Here is a 17344-nt window from a genome sequence, read left to right on the forward strand (position 1 = left end):
ACATCAGGAGCAGTCTCTCTCTCTCTCTCTGTCTCTTTGGCTCTGCTGCCTCTCGGCTAAAGAAAAGATAAAACGCCCTTAAAATAAAGTCAAATAAAAAGACAGGTTATTCAATAAAGGATAGCGATTCTGCTTAGCTCAGCACCATATGGAGTTTTCCCATAAATCCGGGAATCATTTTGTGAGTGCTCGTATCAAACTCCATCTTTAGATTGAAACTGTAAAATCATCTCTGACTACTCGCAGTGTATTAATCATCTTACCTCAGAAGTGTTTCTGTCTGGAGGAGAGGAGCAGCCATTTGGGGGGAAAAGTTGGAAGCCTCTGTGACAAGAAGACGGCAGCCACGGAAGTAAAAGCTGACATAAAATATTATAGAAGTGATTAGGTAATGGCTTTTAAGGAACCAGTTATATTTCTTTTACTCCTGATCCTTGGAGAAACTGAGCGTTATACCTTTCCTCCAAAAAGTGACGTATGGCAATCAAATCCTTCATTTGCAAAGTCCTAACATCTGCTGACTCAGCCGTCTGAAGAGAACGTTTAAAGGATGCATACAGCACTGTAAAAAAATGAATTTGTTCTGTTTTTTCTTCTTCCTGCCACGTACTTTACTTACTTTTTGTCGGTCTAGTTCGGTAAACTGTAAAATCTGACAAAGTGACTTTATTCTGAAAAAATCTAGGAAACTCGTTTTCTCAAAAAAAACTGATTTTCTGAGGTAATCAGTCAACTTTTAAAATGTATAGTGTAGCGTGAAGTTCCTCGTTTAAATTAATCGTGCACCGTGTTTTCTTTTGATGAAATCTTCCTTTCATTTTTTCCTAATTTCTGTCGCCCTCTCTCAGATGAGTCGACTGTTGGCGGGCGAAGATGTTTTCTCGGCTCTGGACAGCGTTTTGGAGAGAATCAGCGACCTCCAGCAACTCGTCTCCACCTGGTCTGAAAATCTATCCGAGGACGACTTTCAGAGAGGTTCCTCCTCGTCTACTTCCTCCTCCTCCTCCTCGTCTTCCCCTTCTTCCTCCCAGGACTCACCTGCCCACGGCTCCTCAGCCGCCTCCCCTCGCCCCTCCTCCCCCAGCCACATCCACCTGGAGGTGCAGCATCCGGAGGAGACGGAGGAGGAGGAGGAGGAGAGCCGAGAGAAGGTACCGGTGAGCGGCGAGGAGCCGGAGAGGAGATCGCCACAACCCAGGAGCAGGTGAGGAAGCTTGGAGTGTAACACTATTAAAGCAGTTGTATCAAGTTTTATTTATAGAGCATATCTCATATTTCACAAGCAATATAAGTCGAAGCGGTAAAAACAGATCATTAAAGAGAAAGTCGACACAGAAGACTCAGTAACATTGTGGTGACATTTAACTTCCTCAGTTGAAAGCCAATTTCTTTTCTGGCATCAAAATTCAGGTTGTGGAAATACAAACTCATTAGTGGACACTTTTAATTGCTCTGGACGTTTGTAAATGAGCCCTAATAATGACAGCTAGAGGGGTTTATTCCCTCAGGCATCAACCAAAGTGAAGGTGGAGTCACTGCGAGGCACTTAAGATAAAAGCAGCAGCCTCATGGTGAACAGTTTTGATCGTCTCTTTATAGAGCTGCTTTTATACGTCTTAGTTGTTGCATTTGTTCTCATATATAGAGCAATAAAAAGTTATGAAGCCTCTCCTGAAATGTAAAGTCAGCCACATCATCAGTGTGTGCTGAAGGACGCTGCTTGTTTCTCATTCTCAGCTCTGAATGTTTTACAGGCTTAGTTTTAATATAGGCGCCCAATTACGTGTGTCTGGATGTGCACTGTGCCGCAATAACACGGTGGCTGTCAGTCCAGCACTTATTAACCTCAACTTCTGGATAAATTGAAATTGATTCATTGATTGAAATCTTATTAGCAGGGATAGTGATAGCTGTCGCTCCAACAGAAGTTCGTCTTGTGTGTTGAGCAGCTGCAGAGTTGGTTCGTGGTCAAACTGTAACCTGTACGGTACATTTACTGCCGCCTGACAACTCCTCTGCTAAACTTTCCCTCCACTCTGGATGCTAACACCGGCCTCTCACCTCCAAGAAGGTCCTTCAAATCCCGCTGGGGGAGGGCCTTTCTGTGCGGAGTTTGCATGTTCTCCCCGTGCTTGAGTGGGTTTTCTCCGGGTTCTCCGGTTTCCCCCACCATCAAAAACATGCACAAATAGGTTGATTCTCCACCTTGAGCAAAGGCACTGGCTACGATCTGAAGTTGGTCCCTGGGTGCCCACTGCTCCCTCGGGATGGATTAAATGCAGAGTAGCAGTTTCACTTCTTCTTTATGCATATGGATCTCTTTTATTAGGGCATCTAGAGATCTTAACATGTAGTTACAACAAGTTTTATGTCAAAACTGATGAGAAAACAACATCATTTTAATCCAATAAGTTAATATTTCAGTAAAACGATCTGAGTAAATACACTTATTTTCTTGAAGAATGTGTATGTGAACTCTGGAGCATGAATAGTTCCTATTTCTCTTGTTAAAACTGGCACTTTTTGTGTGTCTGCATTTCCAGCAGAGTGAGCCAGCAGCTGCACTGGTCCAGCGAGCAGAGCCTGCCCTCCCTACCCACCAGTCCAGGAGTGGAGAACCAGTCCGTCTCCCAGTTCCTCCTGCTGCAGAAACTCTCCCTGCTCAAACTCACCGCTCTCATGGACAAATACTCCCCGTCCAGCAAGCAGGGCTGGAACTGGTAAGAAGTGTGAAAGGACGGAGGTTCAGTGAAGTTTTTGGGGTGATTTCATGAGGGTTCAGCAGAGGTGTCGGAAAGTGAGAAGCAAAAATAAGCTGTGGAAAGTATTCCCAGATTTGTTGCTCCTGCACAGCTGCATGGAGAAACGTATCAAGGAAACCACTGTGGAAAGGAGGGCAGGTGGGTGGGCCGAGGGTAAATATTTCAGGCAGCCTGTTCAGAAGATTCATTCATTATTCATGGCTCAGGTGCAACCTTGCCTCGGCGTAAAACAACAACAGCATGCTTCAAGAGGAATAAACAACCCAAGGAAGGAGTATGAGTGCCTCACCATGAGTCTGTAATCCTGGCAAATCAGAGGGAAGTTCCTCTCTGCTCGCTCATTAAACTCGCTTTAGCCTTTTTTTTTTTACTTTTAAAGCAACTTTCTTGCTTTATCTTATAATTATGAAGAGGACAAGCCCTAAGAGACATAACAGTACTAGCAGGAGGAGAAGGGACACAGACTGTGTCTTCGAATTGAGTTTGCAGACGGCTGAGATCAAACTGTGTCTTGTTTTAAACAGTTTTTATTGACGTAGATGGATTTGACGAGATCAGTGCTTTGCCTCCTACACTGTCGGTGCAATAAGCCCTCATGCAAAATTCATTTTTTAAGTATAATAAAACATTTAGATATCCTACTTGTTTACCCTGCTTAACGTTTGTATTTACTAATGTGTTCTGAGAAAGCACATGACCTTCTTGTTTTCTGCTTTGGTTGAAAACCAATTAGCTTTTTCGCCGAGGTTGTTATGCTCAGTGAGATAAGGCTGAATGTGGGAACTGAGCGTCGAACAGAAAACCCTCATGAAACGACTCCTCGTGGATATTCGTCTTTTAATTTTCAGGATCAAACATGGAATAACAGTCGCTCTGCGGCACCAGCGAGGTTACCTGTAGGTTTAGCATTTCACACTGCTCCATTTAACAGAGTTTAGACTTGAATCGCATGAAAGGGAGGAAAAATGAACAGAAATCATGTGAGACCTCACCTCCAAGGATAAAAAGACGATAATATTGAGTTATAATTTGTTTCAACAAAGGAGGAGATTTAAATGAACACAAACTCTGAAGTGCAAATGACTTGTTCTTGCAAAAGTGATTTGAACATTCTGTTCCTTCACCTCAACACATCGACTTCTTTCATCCCACAAAGTACATGTATGTTGAGCTACATTACTGTAACTTAGAGTTGTTCAGAGTTTTTAGGCTGATTTAAGGAGGATTGAGTTGTAGTGCAATCTCATGAGTTGAAAGTTGAAGTTGAGCAGGTAGTATCCAGTACAAATAATGTACTTTTATATCATCCAAGTAAATTGTGTCAATATCCGAACTCGTGATGAAGGAAAATCCTCATTGGGTAGCTGACTGAAGTTTATTTACTCAAGTTTATAGAAAAACTTGTTAGGGCCAGAGCAAGGACCCTCTTGAAGTATGCTAGTCAACGTTAGCCTCAAGGGCTAGAATGTTTATTGTTGCTTGGCAGCAACGTCAGCTGCTCCAGGATGCATCTCTCATTGGTTGTTGTGGTTAGAAAGTACGGATGTAATCATCCCGATTTTAAAAACTGTAAATATCAAACATGTTTGATATTATCGGGGCGGCCCCTGATGAGTCTGAAGACTTCAGAAGGCTTAAAACTGGATCGGTAAACCCGTCAAATTAGAAAAATGTTCTGGGTTGAATGGGAAAAAGCCCTAGATAATATGAATCCAACATACTGTATTATAGCAAAGATTAATTCATATATGTATATATATATATATATATATATATATATATGTATATATATATATATATATATATATATATATATATATATATATATATATATATATATATATACGTATATAAACATAACATTGATGATGGGCTGGATCCAAAACATTTAAATCAAAAGATGGACTAAAACTGAAACAGTCACGTCTTGACCACATACTCCAGCAATCAGAAGAAAACCTCTTCAGGCTTCAACAATTAGCTGTTGTCATCTCAATGATTTAATTACTGATGCCAAAACAAGTATTAGATAATTTAGCAACAGCAATTAGCCACTGATTGGGACGGTTGATACTCTGAGACTCTTCCCTCAAAAAGAGCTGCTGTTAAATATAGAAGAAAAACCGGAAAGAGGTCTGAAAAGCACTTAGAGTGCATCTGTGCTAACATTTTCTCTTTGTGACTGTGCACTTACAGAGCTACCATGTAACTTTTAGGCTGATGAGCAAAGTAGAGAAGAGATTTCATTACTGATTGTTGTGTGTTGAGTGCTTTGGATCCCTCTTATTAAACATGACTATTACAAGACTGCACATTTAGCCAGAGTGCACTCTGCCCTGCAGCTTCACAGAGTTAAAAGCTAAAAAGCATTTCAGCGTTCTGTGCAGTTTTCAAAAAAGTAGACATTTTTGCGTCCCCCACATCTGGACGGATGTAAGTGTCCAAAAGAAAAGAAAACAAGAAAATTAGTCTAGTATTACTACTAAGTAGTCTTATTAATGGTTAAAATGTTGAGAAACATGAGAAAAAGTTCAGAACAGTCTTTCCAGAAGTACAATCTCTTTGATCGACGTCCATTTCTTCTCCAAGCCGGCATGTTTTTCCTGCAGAGCTGATTTGAATGGCGAACACATTTTAGCGATCACTGGGGACTTATGTAATCAAAAAGTGTTTATTTGGCTCTTCCTTCAAAAGGAAACACATCCAACAGCAGCCAAGTTGAGCATTTTTATACAGTTGACTGGTTGAGATTGTAAACTCCCTCGAGATCTGCAAAACAATTTCTGCATACTTTAATTTTCTGACTTTTTCCTCAGTGCTGTTTGATTGTTTGCTAAAAATTTGAGGACTGTGAGATTTTCTCTGTCACCTGTAGGACTGTTCCTAAACCGCTGAGGAAGACCAAGGTGATGGAGGTGAAAGGGCGGCGGGTCTTTGGGGTTCCTCTGCTCGTCAGCGTCCAGCAGACAGGAGAGCCTCTTCCTCCCAGCATCCTCAGAGCCCTGGTCTACCTGAGGACCGAGTGTCTGGACCAGGTTTGATTGAAATTGTATTTGATTGTCATTGTAGACTTCTTTTAATCCGATTCTTTAAGACCACCAATAAGACACTTCTGTTGGGATTTAATTGGTGTTGTGTTGTCCCTCAGGTGGGTCTTTTCCGGAAGTCAGGGGTGAAGTCTCGTATCCAGTACCTCCGTGAGCTGGTGGAGTCTGACCCAGACGGCGTTTCATACGACAGTCAGTCTGCTTTCGACGTGGCCGACATGGTGAAGCAGTACTTCAGAGACCTGCCTGAACCCGTCTTCACCAGCAAACTCTGCGAGTCCTTCCTGCACATTTACCAATGTGAGCAGTTACTACACTTATCATTATTTATGTAGTTTTATTCATGTATGAAACAAAGTGAAGATGAAGGCTCATTTTTCTAAATCTGTTTTTGTTTCTTCTATCAAAACTTTTTCAGACTTTTTTTTTTAAACCACATGAAAAAAAGTTTTGTTAGAATGTTTTTCTTTTTCAGAAAAAATCATTTTTTGTGTTGTTTTTTTTCTCCTACCAAAAACAAAATCACAATTTTTCTACCAAAAAAATTCTGACAAAACGTTTTTTTCATGCAGTTTCACAAATGAAAGAAAAATCCTGATTTTGTTTTTTTTTCTTTTCTTTTCACTCAGTTTCACATAGGTTAAAAAAAAAAGTCTCCTGGAAAATTTTGTTTCTACCACCAAAACTTTTTTACTCAGTTTCACATGTAAAAAAAAAAAAAGGATTTTTCTTTCATGGTGAAACCAAGAAAATTGTCAGGAATTAATTTTTCTTTTTGTTGAAAAATCCTGATTTTGAAGGATTTTTTTCTTTCATGTGTGAAAGTAAAAAAATGTTCCATGTGTGAATTTGTATTGCCCCTTGCAACAAAACTTTTTTTCAAAAAACGTTTTTTCCCCAAAACTTTTTTTCTCCTACCAAAATGTTCGGTTTTCACATGTAAAAAAAAAAAAGGTGTAAAAAAAAAAAAAATTGTCGTTTTCACTCCATTTCACACGTAGCAAAAAAAAAATCCTGTTGGGAAAACAAAAAATCAGCATACTTGGAAGTGCTACTATTGTGTTTGTTTTTTCTCTCCTTCCTTTTCACTCAGTTTCACACATAACATTTTAAAAATCTGTATTTTTGTGTGAAAAAGAAGTTTTTTGCAGGACAACTTGTCATTTATATATTTTAGTATACCTCATTACTTTACTCCCACCAAAACTTTTTGTCTAATTTCTTTTTCTCCAGAATTTCTTTTTTTTTTTCATAATTACAATACTTTTATTACTTCTCATGGTTTATTGACCTACATATGTTGTACAGACTTTAGGGATATGAAGCATTTGAAGACACTCCTAGAAATAATAAGCAAAAACACCAATGTAGAGTCCAAGGGCTTAAAATATTAACTGGTTAGCTTTCTGTTTTCAGATTTTCCAAAGGATCAGCAGCTGGTTGCAGCTCAGGCGGCCATCTTGCTGCTTCCTGACGAGAACAGGGAGGCGCTGCGGACGCTGCTGTTCTTCCTGCGGGACGTGGTGGCCTGCGTGGACGAGAACCAAATGACCCCGACCAACATTGCCGTTTGTCTGGCACCGTCGCTTTTCCACCTCAACACCCTGAAGAGAGACGCCAACACACCGCGGTGAGCTGAGACCACAGACGCTGTCACGTTGCTTCTGATTTATTCTGTTAACAAGCTCAAGGATGGAATTCTGGAACATCTCAGTAAAAGATGGAAATGGGTTGACCCACATTTTCACGATTACATAAGTCTTAGCAGCAGTTACATAATCCCTGTGCTGTTAGGTGTGGAGTCCACTCTCTGTCTCACTTTAATTTGATTTTGGTTTTGTTGGACTAAAGAACAAAACAATCATAACAACTCAAACACTTGTCCAAGTCTTAGCTCATTAACTGCACATTGTTTATGTGATATTTCATCTGGAGTTTATTTTCTCATCAGTGCTGTGCTTTTCATCACTTCCACGTGTCCCTGAACACATCACGAAGGGTGGTTTTAAGAATGATCCCCTGGAAACAAATACAACTCACGCAGTTCTCACTGATTTCAGATTAAGTTTCAAATCTCTACAAGCTGGTTTTATAGGGTACTGAAATGAATAGACCACATTCACACGGCGGGTCCCGCTCAGGGTGGGAAGCTCAGATGTTGGTATAGTGTTGTGCTGCTGCGTTCCGGTTTGCAACTCATATAAACGTAAGTAATCTGACGAATCGTTAACATTTCACCACTTCCTGATTGGAGATGGTGAAAACCAGGATGGACATCGGGCCGTATTTCATGAAAAAACAACATATTTGATAATGCAACATTAGCATTCAGCAGCTTCCTATCAAAAGTTACTTTCTGATTACATCCAGTGCGTTTCACCTCCAGGCTTAAGTAAACATGTCCGACATGTGCGTTTTCCCGTCATATCATGTAACACTTTCAAACAATAATGTGAGCAAGGAGATGGTTGAATGCTAACGTTAGTTGTTGTCCAGCAGAGGTTAATGGGTTATCAAGTACGCTGTTGTACCTTAAAATACGGCCTGATGTCTCTCTTGATTTTCACCATTGTTTTTTTTTTCAGTTGTGGATCAATAAGGAAACTGTGAAATGATAATGATTTGTCAGAACACCTTAGATCAGACTTATTTGCAACCTGCAACACAGCAGTGTGATATTTAAGCTTCCCACCATGAGCGTGATGTCAGAAGAAAATGGCTTCTGTGTGATTATGGTCTATGGAAGTGAAGAAGTGTATGTGGGATACCAATGTTCATAAAATAGTCCTATAATGTAAAGATTACAGACTCTATAGTGATTTAATGATTAGTTTAATTGGTGATTAACCTGCTGATTATTTCCTCGATTGATCAGTTTGTTGTTTGGTCTTTAAAATGAAGAAATGAAGATCAATGTTTCCAAAAGTGCAAGATGATGTCCTCAGATGTCTTGTGTTCTTAAATGTCATAGTGGAGTAAAGAAAGCAGGAAATAAAATCACATTTAAAAAGGTAGAAAACAGAATTTTGATTTAAAAAATTGTGTTTTCATTAATTATCAAAGTAGCTGGCAATTAATCATTACAGCTCTTAAAATATGCAAAACTACAGACAACTCAGAATGTGTGTGTTAGCTGTCACACACGGCCTGTTGACATTTAGCTGCCATGGAAACGTGTTTTTCTTCCTCCTTTTGTTGCTTTATTAGAGGCCGTGTTTCCAAACTTCTCCGTTCTCACAGTTGACATCACCTCTGGATCCGATCCAGCTGCGCACACACACACACACACACACACACACACACACACACACACAGACTTTGTCTCTGTAATGAAAAGCTGTCAGCACAGTTTACACTGAGAGCACATTACATAACCTTCACCAATTTCCATCTGGCTGCAGCTTCCCTCCCTGATATGAAAGATATTTTCTATCTGCTCTCCAGCTGAAAATCCTGCGGGGGGGGCGGGGAGTGACAGAGAGAGGGAGGGGAGATAAAGAGAGGGGACAGAGTGAACTGTCCAGAATGATAATGGCCGTGCAGTTGGTGGTTTGTATTATTGGGAAATGAGCTTAATTATTAGGAGACGCTCAGGAGTCCCATCAGTGTCTGCAGACCATTTATCTGGGCTCAGAGTTTGTTCTGCACAAGGTCTTTGCTTTATTCAAGCGTTGCTCAGCATCAGTGGAAGAAAACTTACAATCACTCTCACATTTTAAAGCCAAAATTTACGTGTATAAGCATTTTTTTAAACGATGGTACATCAGCTAAAATTTGCAAGTTTGCCTTTCTTTTTTTTTTCCTGATGTGTCATGTTCAATGTCTTGATTGCATCATGGAGGCCAGTGACAATGTAACTGTGGTTACTTTAGTATATCTCTTTCAAACTCAACAAAGACTCGATGTTAGAGATGGATGGAAAAGCATTTATGCATTTATGCTGCATTTATGCTGCTCGCAGCTGTTCAGCCACAGATTTGTGAAATCTCATCTTTTTCACTTTTTAATGATCTCACCACCTGTCCGACCAGCTCATCTTGTGTTAAGCGTTGGTGTCTTAATTTTCCAAAATTCTGGCTTTTGATTTTCCAGTTTTGTGGCGCTGAAAGAGCGTGTGTTGTTTGATTCGACAAAATGCTGTTTTTAACAAATTTCTGACTTTTTCCCCTCAACTTTTTCTCAAAAATCTGACACTTCCCCTGAACTATTTCCCAAATTCTAACTTTTTCCTTAACTTTTTCTCAAAATTCTGACTTTTCCCCCTAAAATTCTAACTTTTTCTCATAATTCTGACTTTTCCCCCTAAAATTCTGACTTTTTCCCTGAACTTTTTCTCAAAATTCTGACTTTTCCCCTAACTTTTTCTCAAAATTCTGACTTTTCCCCCTAAACTTTTCCCCAAAATTCTGATTTTTTTTCCTGAACTTCAGTCAAAAATTTTGGGGGAAAAAGTCAAAACAAGTTTTGTGGGGTAAAACCAAAGCATTTCCAAAGAATCCCGAAGTTTTCTGAAGAATTCCGAAGATTCCTGAAGAATCCCGAAGTTTTCGGAGAATACCCAAAGTTTTCTGGAGACTTCCGAAGATTCCCGAAGATTTCTGAAGAATTTTCTAACATTCCAAAGAATCTCTGAAAATTTCGAAGCATTATGAAGATTTTTTTTTGTTTAATTCTGACATTTTTTTTTGTGTTTTATGTATTCTGAATTTGAGTGAAAAAGAATTTTGAGAAAAAGTTGAGGGAAAAGTCAGAATTTTGAGCAAAAGATGAGCGGGAAGTCAGAATTCTGAGAAATTTTGTTTTTGATGAAGTGAAACCAAAAGAAAGACTTTCCAAAGATTTCCGAAGAATCCTGAAGTTTTCCGAAAATACCCGAAGTTTTCCTAACATTTACGAAGTTTTCCGAAGATTTTCAGAAGATTTCTGAAGAATCCCAAAAATTCCCGAAGACTTCCGAAGTTTTCCGAAGATTTCCGAAAATACCCGAAGTTTTCCAAAGCATTTCTGAGGGGTTGGAATTGTGAAGATTTTTTTTTCTTTTAATTCTGAAATTCTTTTTTTGTTTTTTGTGTATTCTCAGTCAGAATGTGGGTGAAAAAGTCAGAATTGTTTTAGAAAAAGTTGAGGGGAAAAGTCAGAATTTTGAGGGGAAAAGTCAGAATGGTGGTGATAAAGTCAGAATTTTGAGCAAAAGATGAGGGGGGAAGTCAGAATGTCAGTTAAAAAAAGGTCATAATTTAGAGAAAAGTTGAGGGGAAAAGTCAGAATTTTGAAAAAATGTGTTTTTATGAAGTGAAACCAAAGGAACATGAATTTCCGAAGTTTTCCGAAAATACTTGAAGTTTCCTGAATACTTCCGAAGTTTTCCGAAGACTTCCGAAGAATCCTGAAAATTCCCGAAAATTCCCGAAAATTCCCGAATACTTACGAAGTTTTTCGAAGATTTCCAAAAATATCCTAAGTGTTCCGAAGAATTTTCGAAAATTCCGAAGCATTTCCGAGGGGGGTGGAATTATGAAGATTTTTCTTCTTTTAATTCTGATATTCTTTTTTTGTTTTTTTGTGTAATCTCAGTCAGAATTAGCAAAAGTTGAGGGAAGAAGTCAGAATTTTGAGCAAAAGATGAGGGGGAAAGTCAGAATGTGGGTAAAAAAGTAATAATTTAGAGGAAAAAGTTGAGGAGAAAAGTCAGAATTTTGAGAAATTTAGTTTTTTATGAAGTGAAACTAAAGGAAAAAGAATTTCCGAAGTTTTCCAAAAATACCTAAAGATTTCCGAAGAATTCCGAAAATCCCGAAGATTTCTGAAGGATTTTCGAAAATTCCGAAGAATCCGAGGAATTTTCGAAAATTCTTCGGAAATTTTCGGGAATCTTCGGAAATCTTCAGGTATTTTCAGAAATTCATTTTCTTTGGTTTCAATTCATTAAAAAAAATCTCAAAATTCTGACTTTTTCACCCACATTTTGACTGAGAATACATAAAAAACAAAAAAAAGGTCAGAATTAAAAGAAAAAAAATCTTCATTATTCCATTGTGATTTTCAGAGAATCTTCAAAATTTTCGAAAATCCTTCGGAAACCTTCGGGAATTTTCGGGATTCATCGGAAAACTTCGGGAATCTTCGGAAATCTTCGGGTATTTTCGAAAAACTTCAGAAATTGTTTTTCCTTTGGTTTCACTTCATAAAAAACTAAATTTCTCAAAATTCTGACTTTTCTCCTCAACTTTTTCCTCTAAATGATTACTTTTTTACCCACATTCTGACTTTCCCCCTCATCTTTTGCTCAAAATTCTTACTTTTCCCCTCAACTTTATCTGAAAATTCTGACTTTTTCCCTCAAACTTTTGCTCATTCTGACTAAGAATACAAAAACAAAAAAAAGAATGTCAGAATTAAAAGAAAAAAAATCTTCATAATTCCATCCCCCTCGCAGATGCTTCAGAATTTTCAGAGATTCTTCGGAATTTTCGAAAATCCTTCGGAAAACTTCGGGAATTTTCGGAAATTCTTTTTCCTTTGGTTTCATTTCATAAAAACTAAATTTCTCAAAAGTCTGACTTTTCCCCTCAACTTTTCCTCTAAATTCTCTTTTCCCTCAACTTTATCTGAAAATTCTGACTTCTTCCCTCGATTTTTACTCATTCTGACTGAGAATACACAAAAAACAGAATGTTGAGAAATATTTAGTATTCCGAAAATACCCGAAGACTTTCAAAGATTTCCGAAAATACCCGAAGTTTTCCGAAGAATCCCGAAGTATCCCGAAAATTCCCGAAGGTTTCCAAAGGATGTTCGAAAATTCTGAAGAATATCTGAAAATTCCGAAGCATTTGCGATGGGGATGGAATTATGAAGTTTTATTTTTGTATTCCCAGTCAGAATGAGAAAAAGTTGAGGGAAGGACTCAGAATTTTGAGAATTGTTTGGGTTTTAATGAAGTGAAACCAAAGGAAAAATAATTTCCGAAGTTTTCCGAAGTTTTTCCGAAAGTACCCGTAACTTTCTGAGAGGGTGGAATTATGAAGATTTTTTTTTTTTTTAATTCTGATATCCTTTTTTTGTTTGTTTTGTGTATTCTCAGTCAGAATGAGTAAAAGTTGAGGGAAGAAGTCAGATTTTTCAGATAAAGTTGAGTAAAAAATAATTTAGAGGAAAAAGTTGAGGAGAAAAGTCAGAATTTTGAGAAATTTAGTTTTTTATGAAGTGAAACCAAAGGAAAAAGAATTTCCAAAAATTCCCGAAGACTTCCGAAGTTTTCCGAATATTTCCGAAAATTTCCGAAAATTTCCGAATATTTCCGAAACTTTCCGAATATTTCCGAATATTTCCGAGGGGTGTGGAATTATGAAGATTTTTTTATTCTGATATCCTTTTTTGTTTTTTTTTTGTGTATTCTCAGTCAGAAAGAGTAAAAGTTGAGGGAAGAAGTCAGAATTTTCAGATAAAGTTGAGGGGAATAGTTTTTTATGAAGTGAAACCAAAGGAAAAATAATTTCTGAAGTTTTCCGAAAATACCCGAAGATTTCCGAAGACTTCCGAAGTTTTCCAAAGAATCCCAAAAACTCCGAAGCATTTCCGAGGGGGATGGACTTATGAAGATTATTTTTCTTTTAATTCTGACCTTCTTTTTTTTGTTTTTTGTGTATTCTCAGTCAGAATGTGGGTGGAAAAAGTCAGAATTTTGAGCAAAAGTTGAGGGGAAAAAGTCAGAATTTTGAGAATTTTTTGTTTTTTATGAAGTGAAACCAAAGCAAAAAGAATTTCCGAAAATACCCGAAGATTTCCGAAGAATTCCGAAGTTTTCCGACGTTTCCTTAGAATTTTTTAAAATTCCAAAGCTTCTCTGAAAAATTTGCTCAAAATTCAAACCAAAGGAAAAAGAATTTCCAAAAATTCCCGAATTTCTTCATTATCTTCATTATTCCATTGTGATTTTCAGAGAATCTTCAGAATTTTCGAAAATCCTTCGGAAACCTTCAGAAATTTTCGGGAATCTTCGGAAATCTTTGGGTATTTTCGAAAAACTTCAGAAATTGTTTTTCCTTTGGTTTCACTTCATAAAAAACTAAATTTCTCAAAATTCTGACTTTTCTCCTCAACTTTTTCCTCTAAATTATTACTTTTTTACCCACATTCTGACTTTCCCCCTCATCTTTTGCTCAAAATTCTTACTTTTCCCCTCAACTTTATCTGAAAATTCTGACTTCTTCCCTCAAACTTTTGCTCAGAATACAAAAACAAAAAAAAGAATGTCAGAATTAAAAGAAAAAAAAATCTTCATAATTCCATCCCCCTCGCAAAATGCTTCGGAATTTTCAGAGATTCTTCGGAATTTTCGAAAATCCTTTGGAAAACTTCGGGTATTTTCGGAAATCTTTGGAAAACTTAAGAATTCTTCGGAAAACTTCGGAAATTTTCGGGAATTTTCGGGAATCTTCGGAAATTTTATTTCCTTTGGTTTCATTTCATAAAAACTAAATTTCTCAAAAGTCTTTCTCAACTTTTCCTCTAAATTCTGTCTTTTCCCTCAACTTTATCTGAAGATTCTGACTTCTTCCTTCAACTTTTACTCAGAATGAGTAAAAGTTGAATGACTGAGAATACACAAAAAAACAAGAAAAGGATGTCAGAATTAACAGAAAGAAAACCCTTCATAATTCCACCCCCGTCGGAAAACTTCGGGAATCTTCGGAAAGTTTCGGGTATTTTCGGAAATCTTCGGAATTCTTTGTAAGTGTACCTAAGAAGTCAGAAATTTGAGCAGAAAGTCAGAATGTTGAGAAATATTTAGTATTCCGAAAATACCCGAAGACTTCCAAAGATTTCCGAAAATACCCGAAGATTTCCGAAGTTTTCCGAAGAATCCCGAAAATTCCCGAAGGTTTCCAAAGGATTTTCGAAAATTCTGAAGAATCTCTGAAAATTCCGAAGCATTTGCGATGGGGATGGAATTATGAAGATTTTTTTTTTCTTATTTTTGTATTCACAGTCAGAATGAGAAAAAGTTGAGGGAAGGACTCAGAATTTTGAGAATTGTTTGGGTTTTAATGAAGTGAAACCAAAGGAAAAATAATTTCCGAAGTTTTCCGAAGTTTTTCCGAAAATACCCGTAACTTTCTGAGAGGGTGGAATTATTATTTTTTTTAAATTCTCATATCCTTTTTTTGTTTTTTTGTGTATTCTCAGTCAGAATGAGTAAAAGTTGAGGGAGAAGTCAGATTTTTTAGGGTTTTTATGAAGTGAAACCAAAGGAAAAAGAATTTCCGAAGATTCCCGAAAATTCCCGAAGGTTTCCGAAGGATTTTCGAAAATTCCGAAGAATCTCTGAAAATTCCAAAGCATTTGCGAGGGGGATGGAATTATGAATATTTTTTTTTTCTTTTAATTCTGACATTCTTTCAGTCAGATTTTTCAGATAAAGTTGAGGGGAGGAGTCAGACTGTGGCTAAAAAATTAATCATTTAGAGGAAAAAGTTGAGGAGAAAAGTCAGAATTTTGAGAAATTTAGTTTTTTATGAAGTGAAACCAAAGGAAAAAGAATTTCCAAAAATTCCCGAAGACTTCCGAAGTTTTCCGAATATTTCCGAAAATTTCCGAAACTTTCCGAAACTTTCCGAATATTTCCGAAACTTTCCGAATATTGCCGAAAATTTCCGAAACTTTCCGAAAATTTCCGACGGGTGTGGAATTATGAAGAATTTTTTATTTTAATATCCTTTTTTTGTTTTTTTTGTGTATTCTCAGTCAGAAAGAGTAAAAGTTGAGGGAAAAGTCAGAATTTTGAGAAATTTAGTTTTTTATGAAGTGAAACCAAGGAAAAATAATTTCTGAAGTTTTCTGAAAATACCCGAAGATTTCCGAAGACTTCCCAAGTTTTCCGAAGAATCCCAAAAATTCCGAAGCATTTCCGAGGGGGGTGGACTCATGAAGATTATTTTTCTTTTAATTCTGACCTTCTTTTTTTTGTTTTTTGTGTATTCTCAGTCAGAATGTGGGTGGAAAAAGTCAGAATTTTGAGCAGAAGTTGAGGGGAAAAGTCAGAATTTTGAGAAATTTTTGTTTTTTATGAAGTGAAACTAAAACAAAAAGAATTTCCGAAAATACCCGAAGTTTTCCGAAGAATTCCGAAGTTTTCCCAACATTTCCGAAAATACCGGAAAATTTCCGAAAATTTCCGAAAATTTCCGAAGTTTTCCGACGTTTTCTTAGAATTTTTTAAAATTCCAAAGCTTCTCTGAAAAATTTGCTCAAAATTCAAAAAATCTTCACCAACCCCTCAGGGCTTCTGTGATTTATGATTTATGCAGTGATAAAAGGAGATATCTAAAATCCCCTCTTTGACTCTACTGGCTTTATTCAGTTCTGGAAATGTATGCAAATAAGTTCATATTCAATTGGATAATAACTCATTTGCATATTTAAACATAAAATGTCCGTGAATTTGTGATATGAAGAGATAATTATTGTGATGTCTTGATGTGAGTAATCAGCAGGTGATGTCAGTAATGTTTTCTGGCTTTAATTGGAGACAATAAAAGTAACAACATCCTGTGTTGCAGGTCGAATCACAGGAAGTACAGCCTGGGACGCCCGGACCAGCGGGACCTGAGCGAGAACCTGGCCGCAACACAGGGCCTCGCCAACATGATCACCGAGGCCCAGAGACTCTTCCAGGTACAAAAGATACAACACAAGCTGAGCTTTTTAATAATTGACACAGAATTAACAAAAAAAGTTTAATACAATCATAATAATATTAATACAATCTTTTCTGTAGCTTCAAGAGTTTTGGCCCGGTCAGAGTTTAAGTCCTGCTGGCCCCCCTGACGACTCCCCCTCTGAGGAGGGAGGAGGCCCAGTGTCCCCCGGTCAGTGTGGAGGTGAGGAGGAGATGGAGGAGAGAAGGAGCAAACTGCAGCTGAGCACTCAGTACCTCCTGAAGGAGGCCAGGGAGAAGAGCCGAGGCTGGGAGAGCCACCCAGCTCCGGAGCACGTGGAGCTGAACTTCAAGAAGGTAACTGTTAATGTTAGCGACAGAATTTTTGTCAGAAAATTTGGAAAACGTCAGATTTTTGAGGAAAAAAGACCCAATTTTGAGGAATAATGCTAAAATTTTGAGGAATAGTTGAGGGAGGAAAGTCAGAATGTGGGTAAAAAAGTAATAATTTAGAGGAAAAAGTTGAGGAGAAAAGTCAGAATTTTTTTAAATTTAGTTTTTTATTAAGTGAAACCAAAGGAAAAAGAATTTCCGAAAATACCCGAAAATTTCTGAAGAATTCCGAATATTTCCGGAAATACTCGAAAATTTCCGAAAATTTCCGAAACTTTCCGAAACTTTCCGAATATTTCCGAAACTTTCTGAAACTTTCCGAATATTTCCGAAACTTTCTGAAACTTTCCGAATATTTCCAAGGGGTGTGGAATTATGAAGATTTTTTTCTTTTAATTCTGACTTTCTTTTTTTGTTTTTTGTGTATTCTCAGTCAGCATGAAGAAGGTAACTGTTAATGTTAATTTTTTTGTTTATTGTCA

General features: G+C 37.5%; 1 protein-coding gene across 2 annotated transcripts in view; it reads left to right on the forward strand.

Moving 5' to 3' along the window:
• The window catches only part of LOC141007575 (rho GTPase-activating protein 7-like), a 38562-nt gene that overhangs the window by 19166 nt on the left and 2052 nt on the right, over nucleotides 1–17344 (forward strand). Inside the window, exons 8-14 of one of the 2 annotated variants that reach the window (XM_073479937.1) lie at nucleotides 849–1204; nucleotides 2544–2720; nucleotides 5638–5797; nucleotides 5911–6109; nucleotides 7226–7439; nucleotides 16372–16486; nucleotides 16590–16826. In XM_073479937.1, coding sequence (XP_073336038.1) covers nucleotides 849–1204; nucleotides 2544–2720; nucleotides 5638–5797; nucleotides 5911–6109; nucleotides 7226–7439; nucleotides 16372–16486; nucleotides 16590–16826 — 1458 coding nt within the window. The remainder of the gene's footprint in view (nucleotides 1–848; nucleotides 1205–2543; nucleotides 2721–5637; nucleotides 5798–5910; nucleotides 6110–7225; nucleotides 7440–16371; nucleotides 16487–16589; nucleotides 16827–17344) is intronic. The other variant, XM_073479938.1, reaches the window with a different exon arrangement.

The sequence above is a fragment of the Pagrus major genome, chromosome 13 (genome assembly GCF_040436345.1).
Source record: "Pagrus major chromosome 13, Pma_NU_1.0".
NCBI classification, from domain to species: Eukaryota; Metazoa; Chordata; class Actinopteri; order Spariformes; family Sparidae; genus Pagrus; species Pagrus major.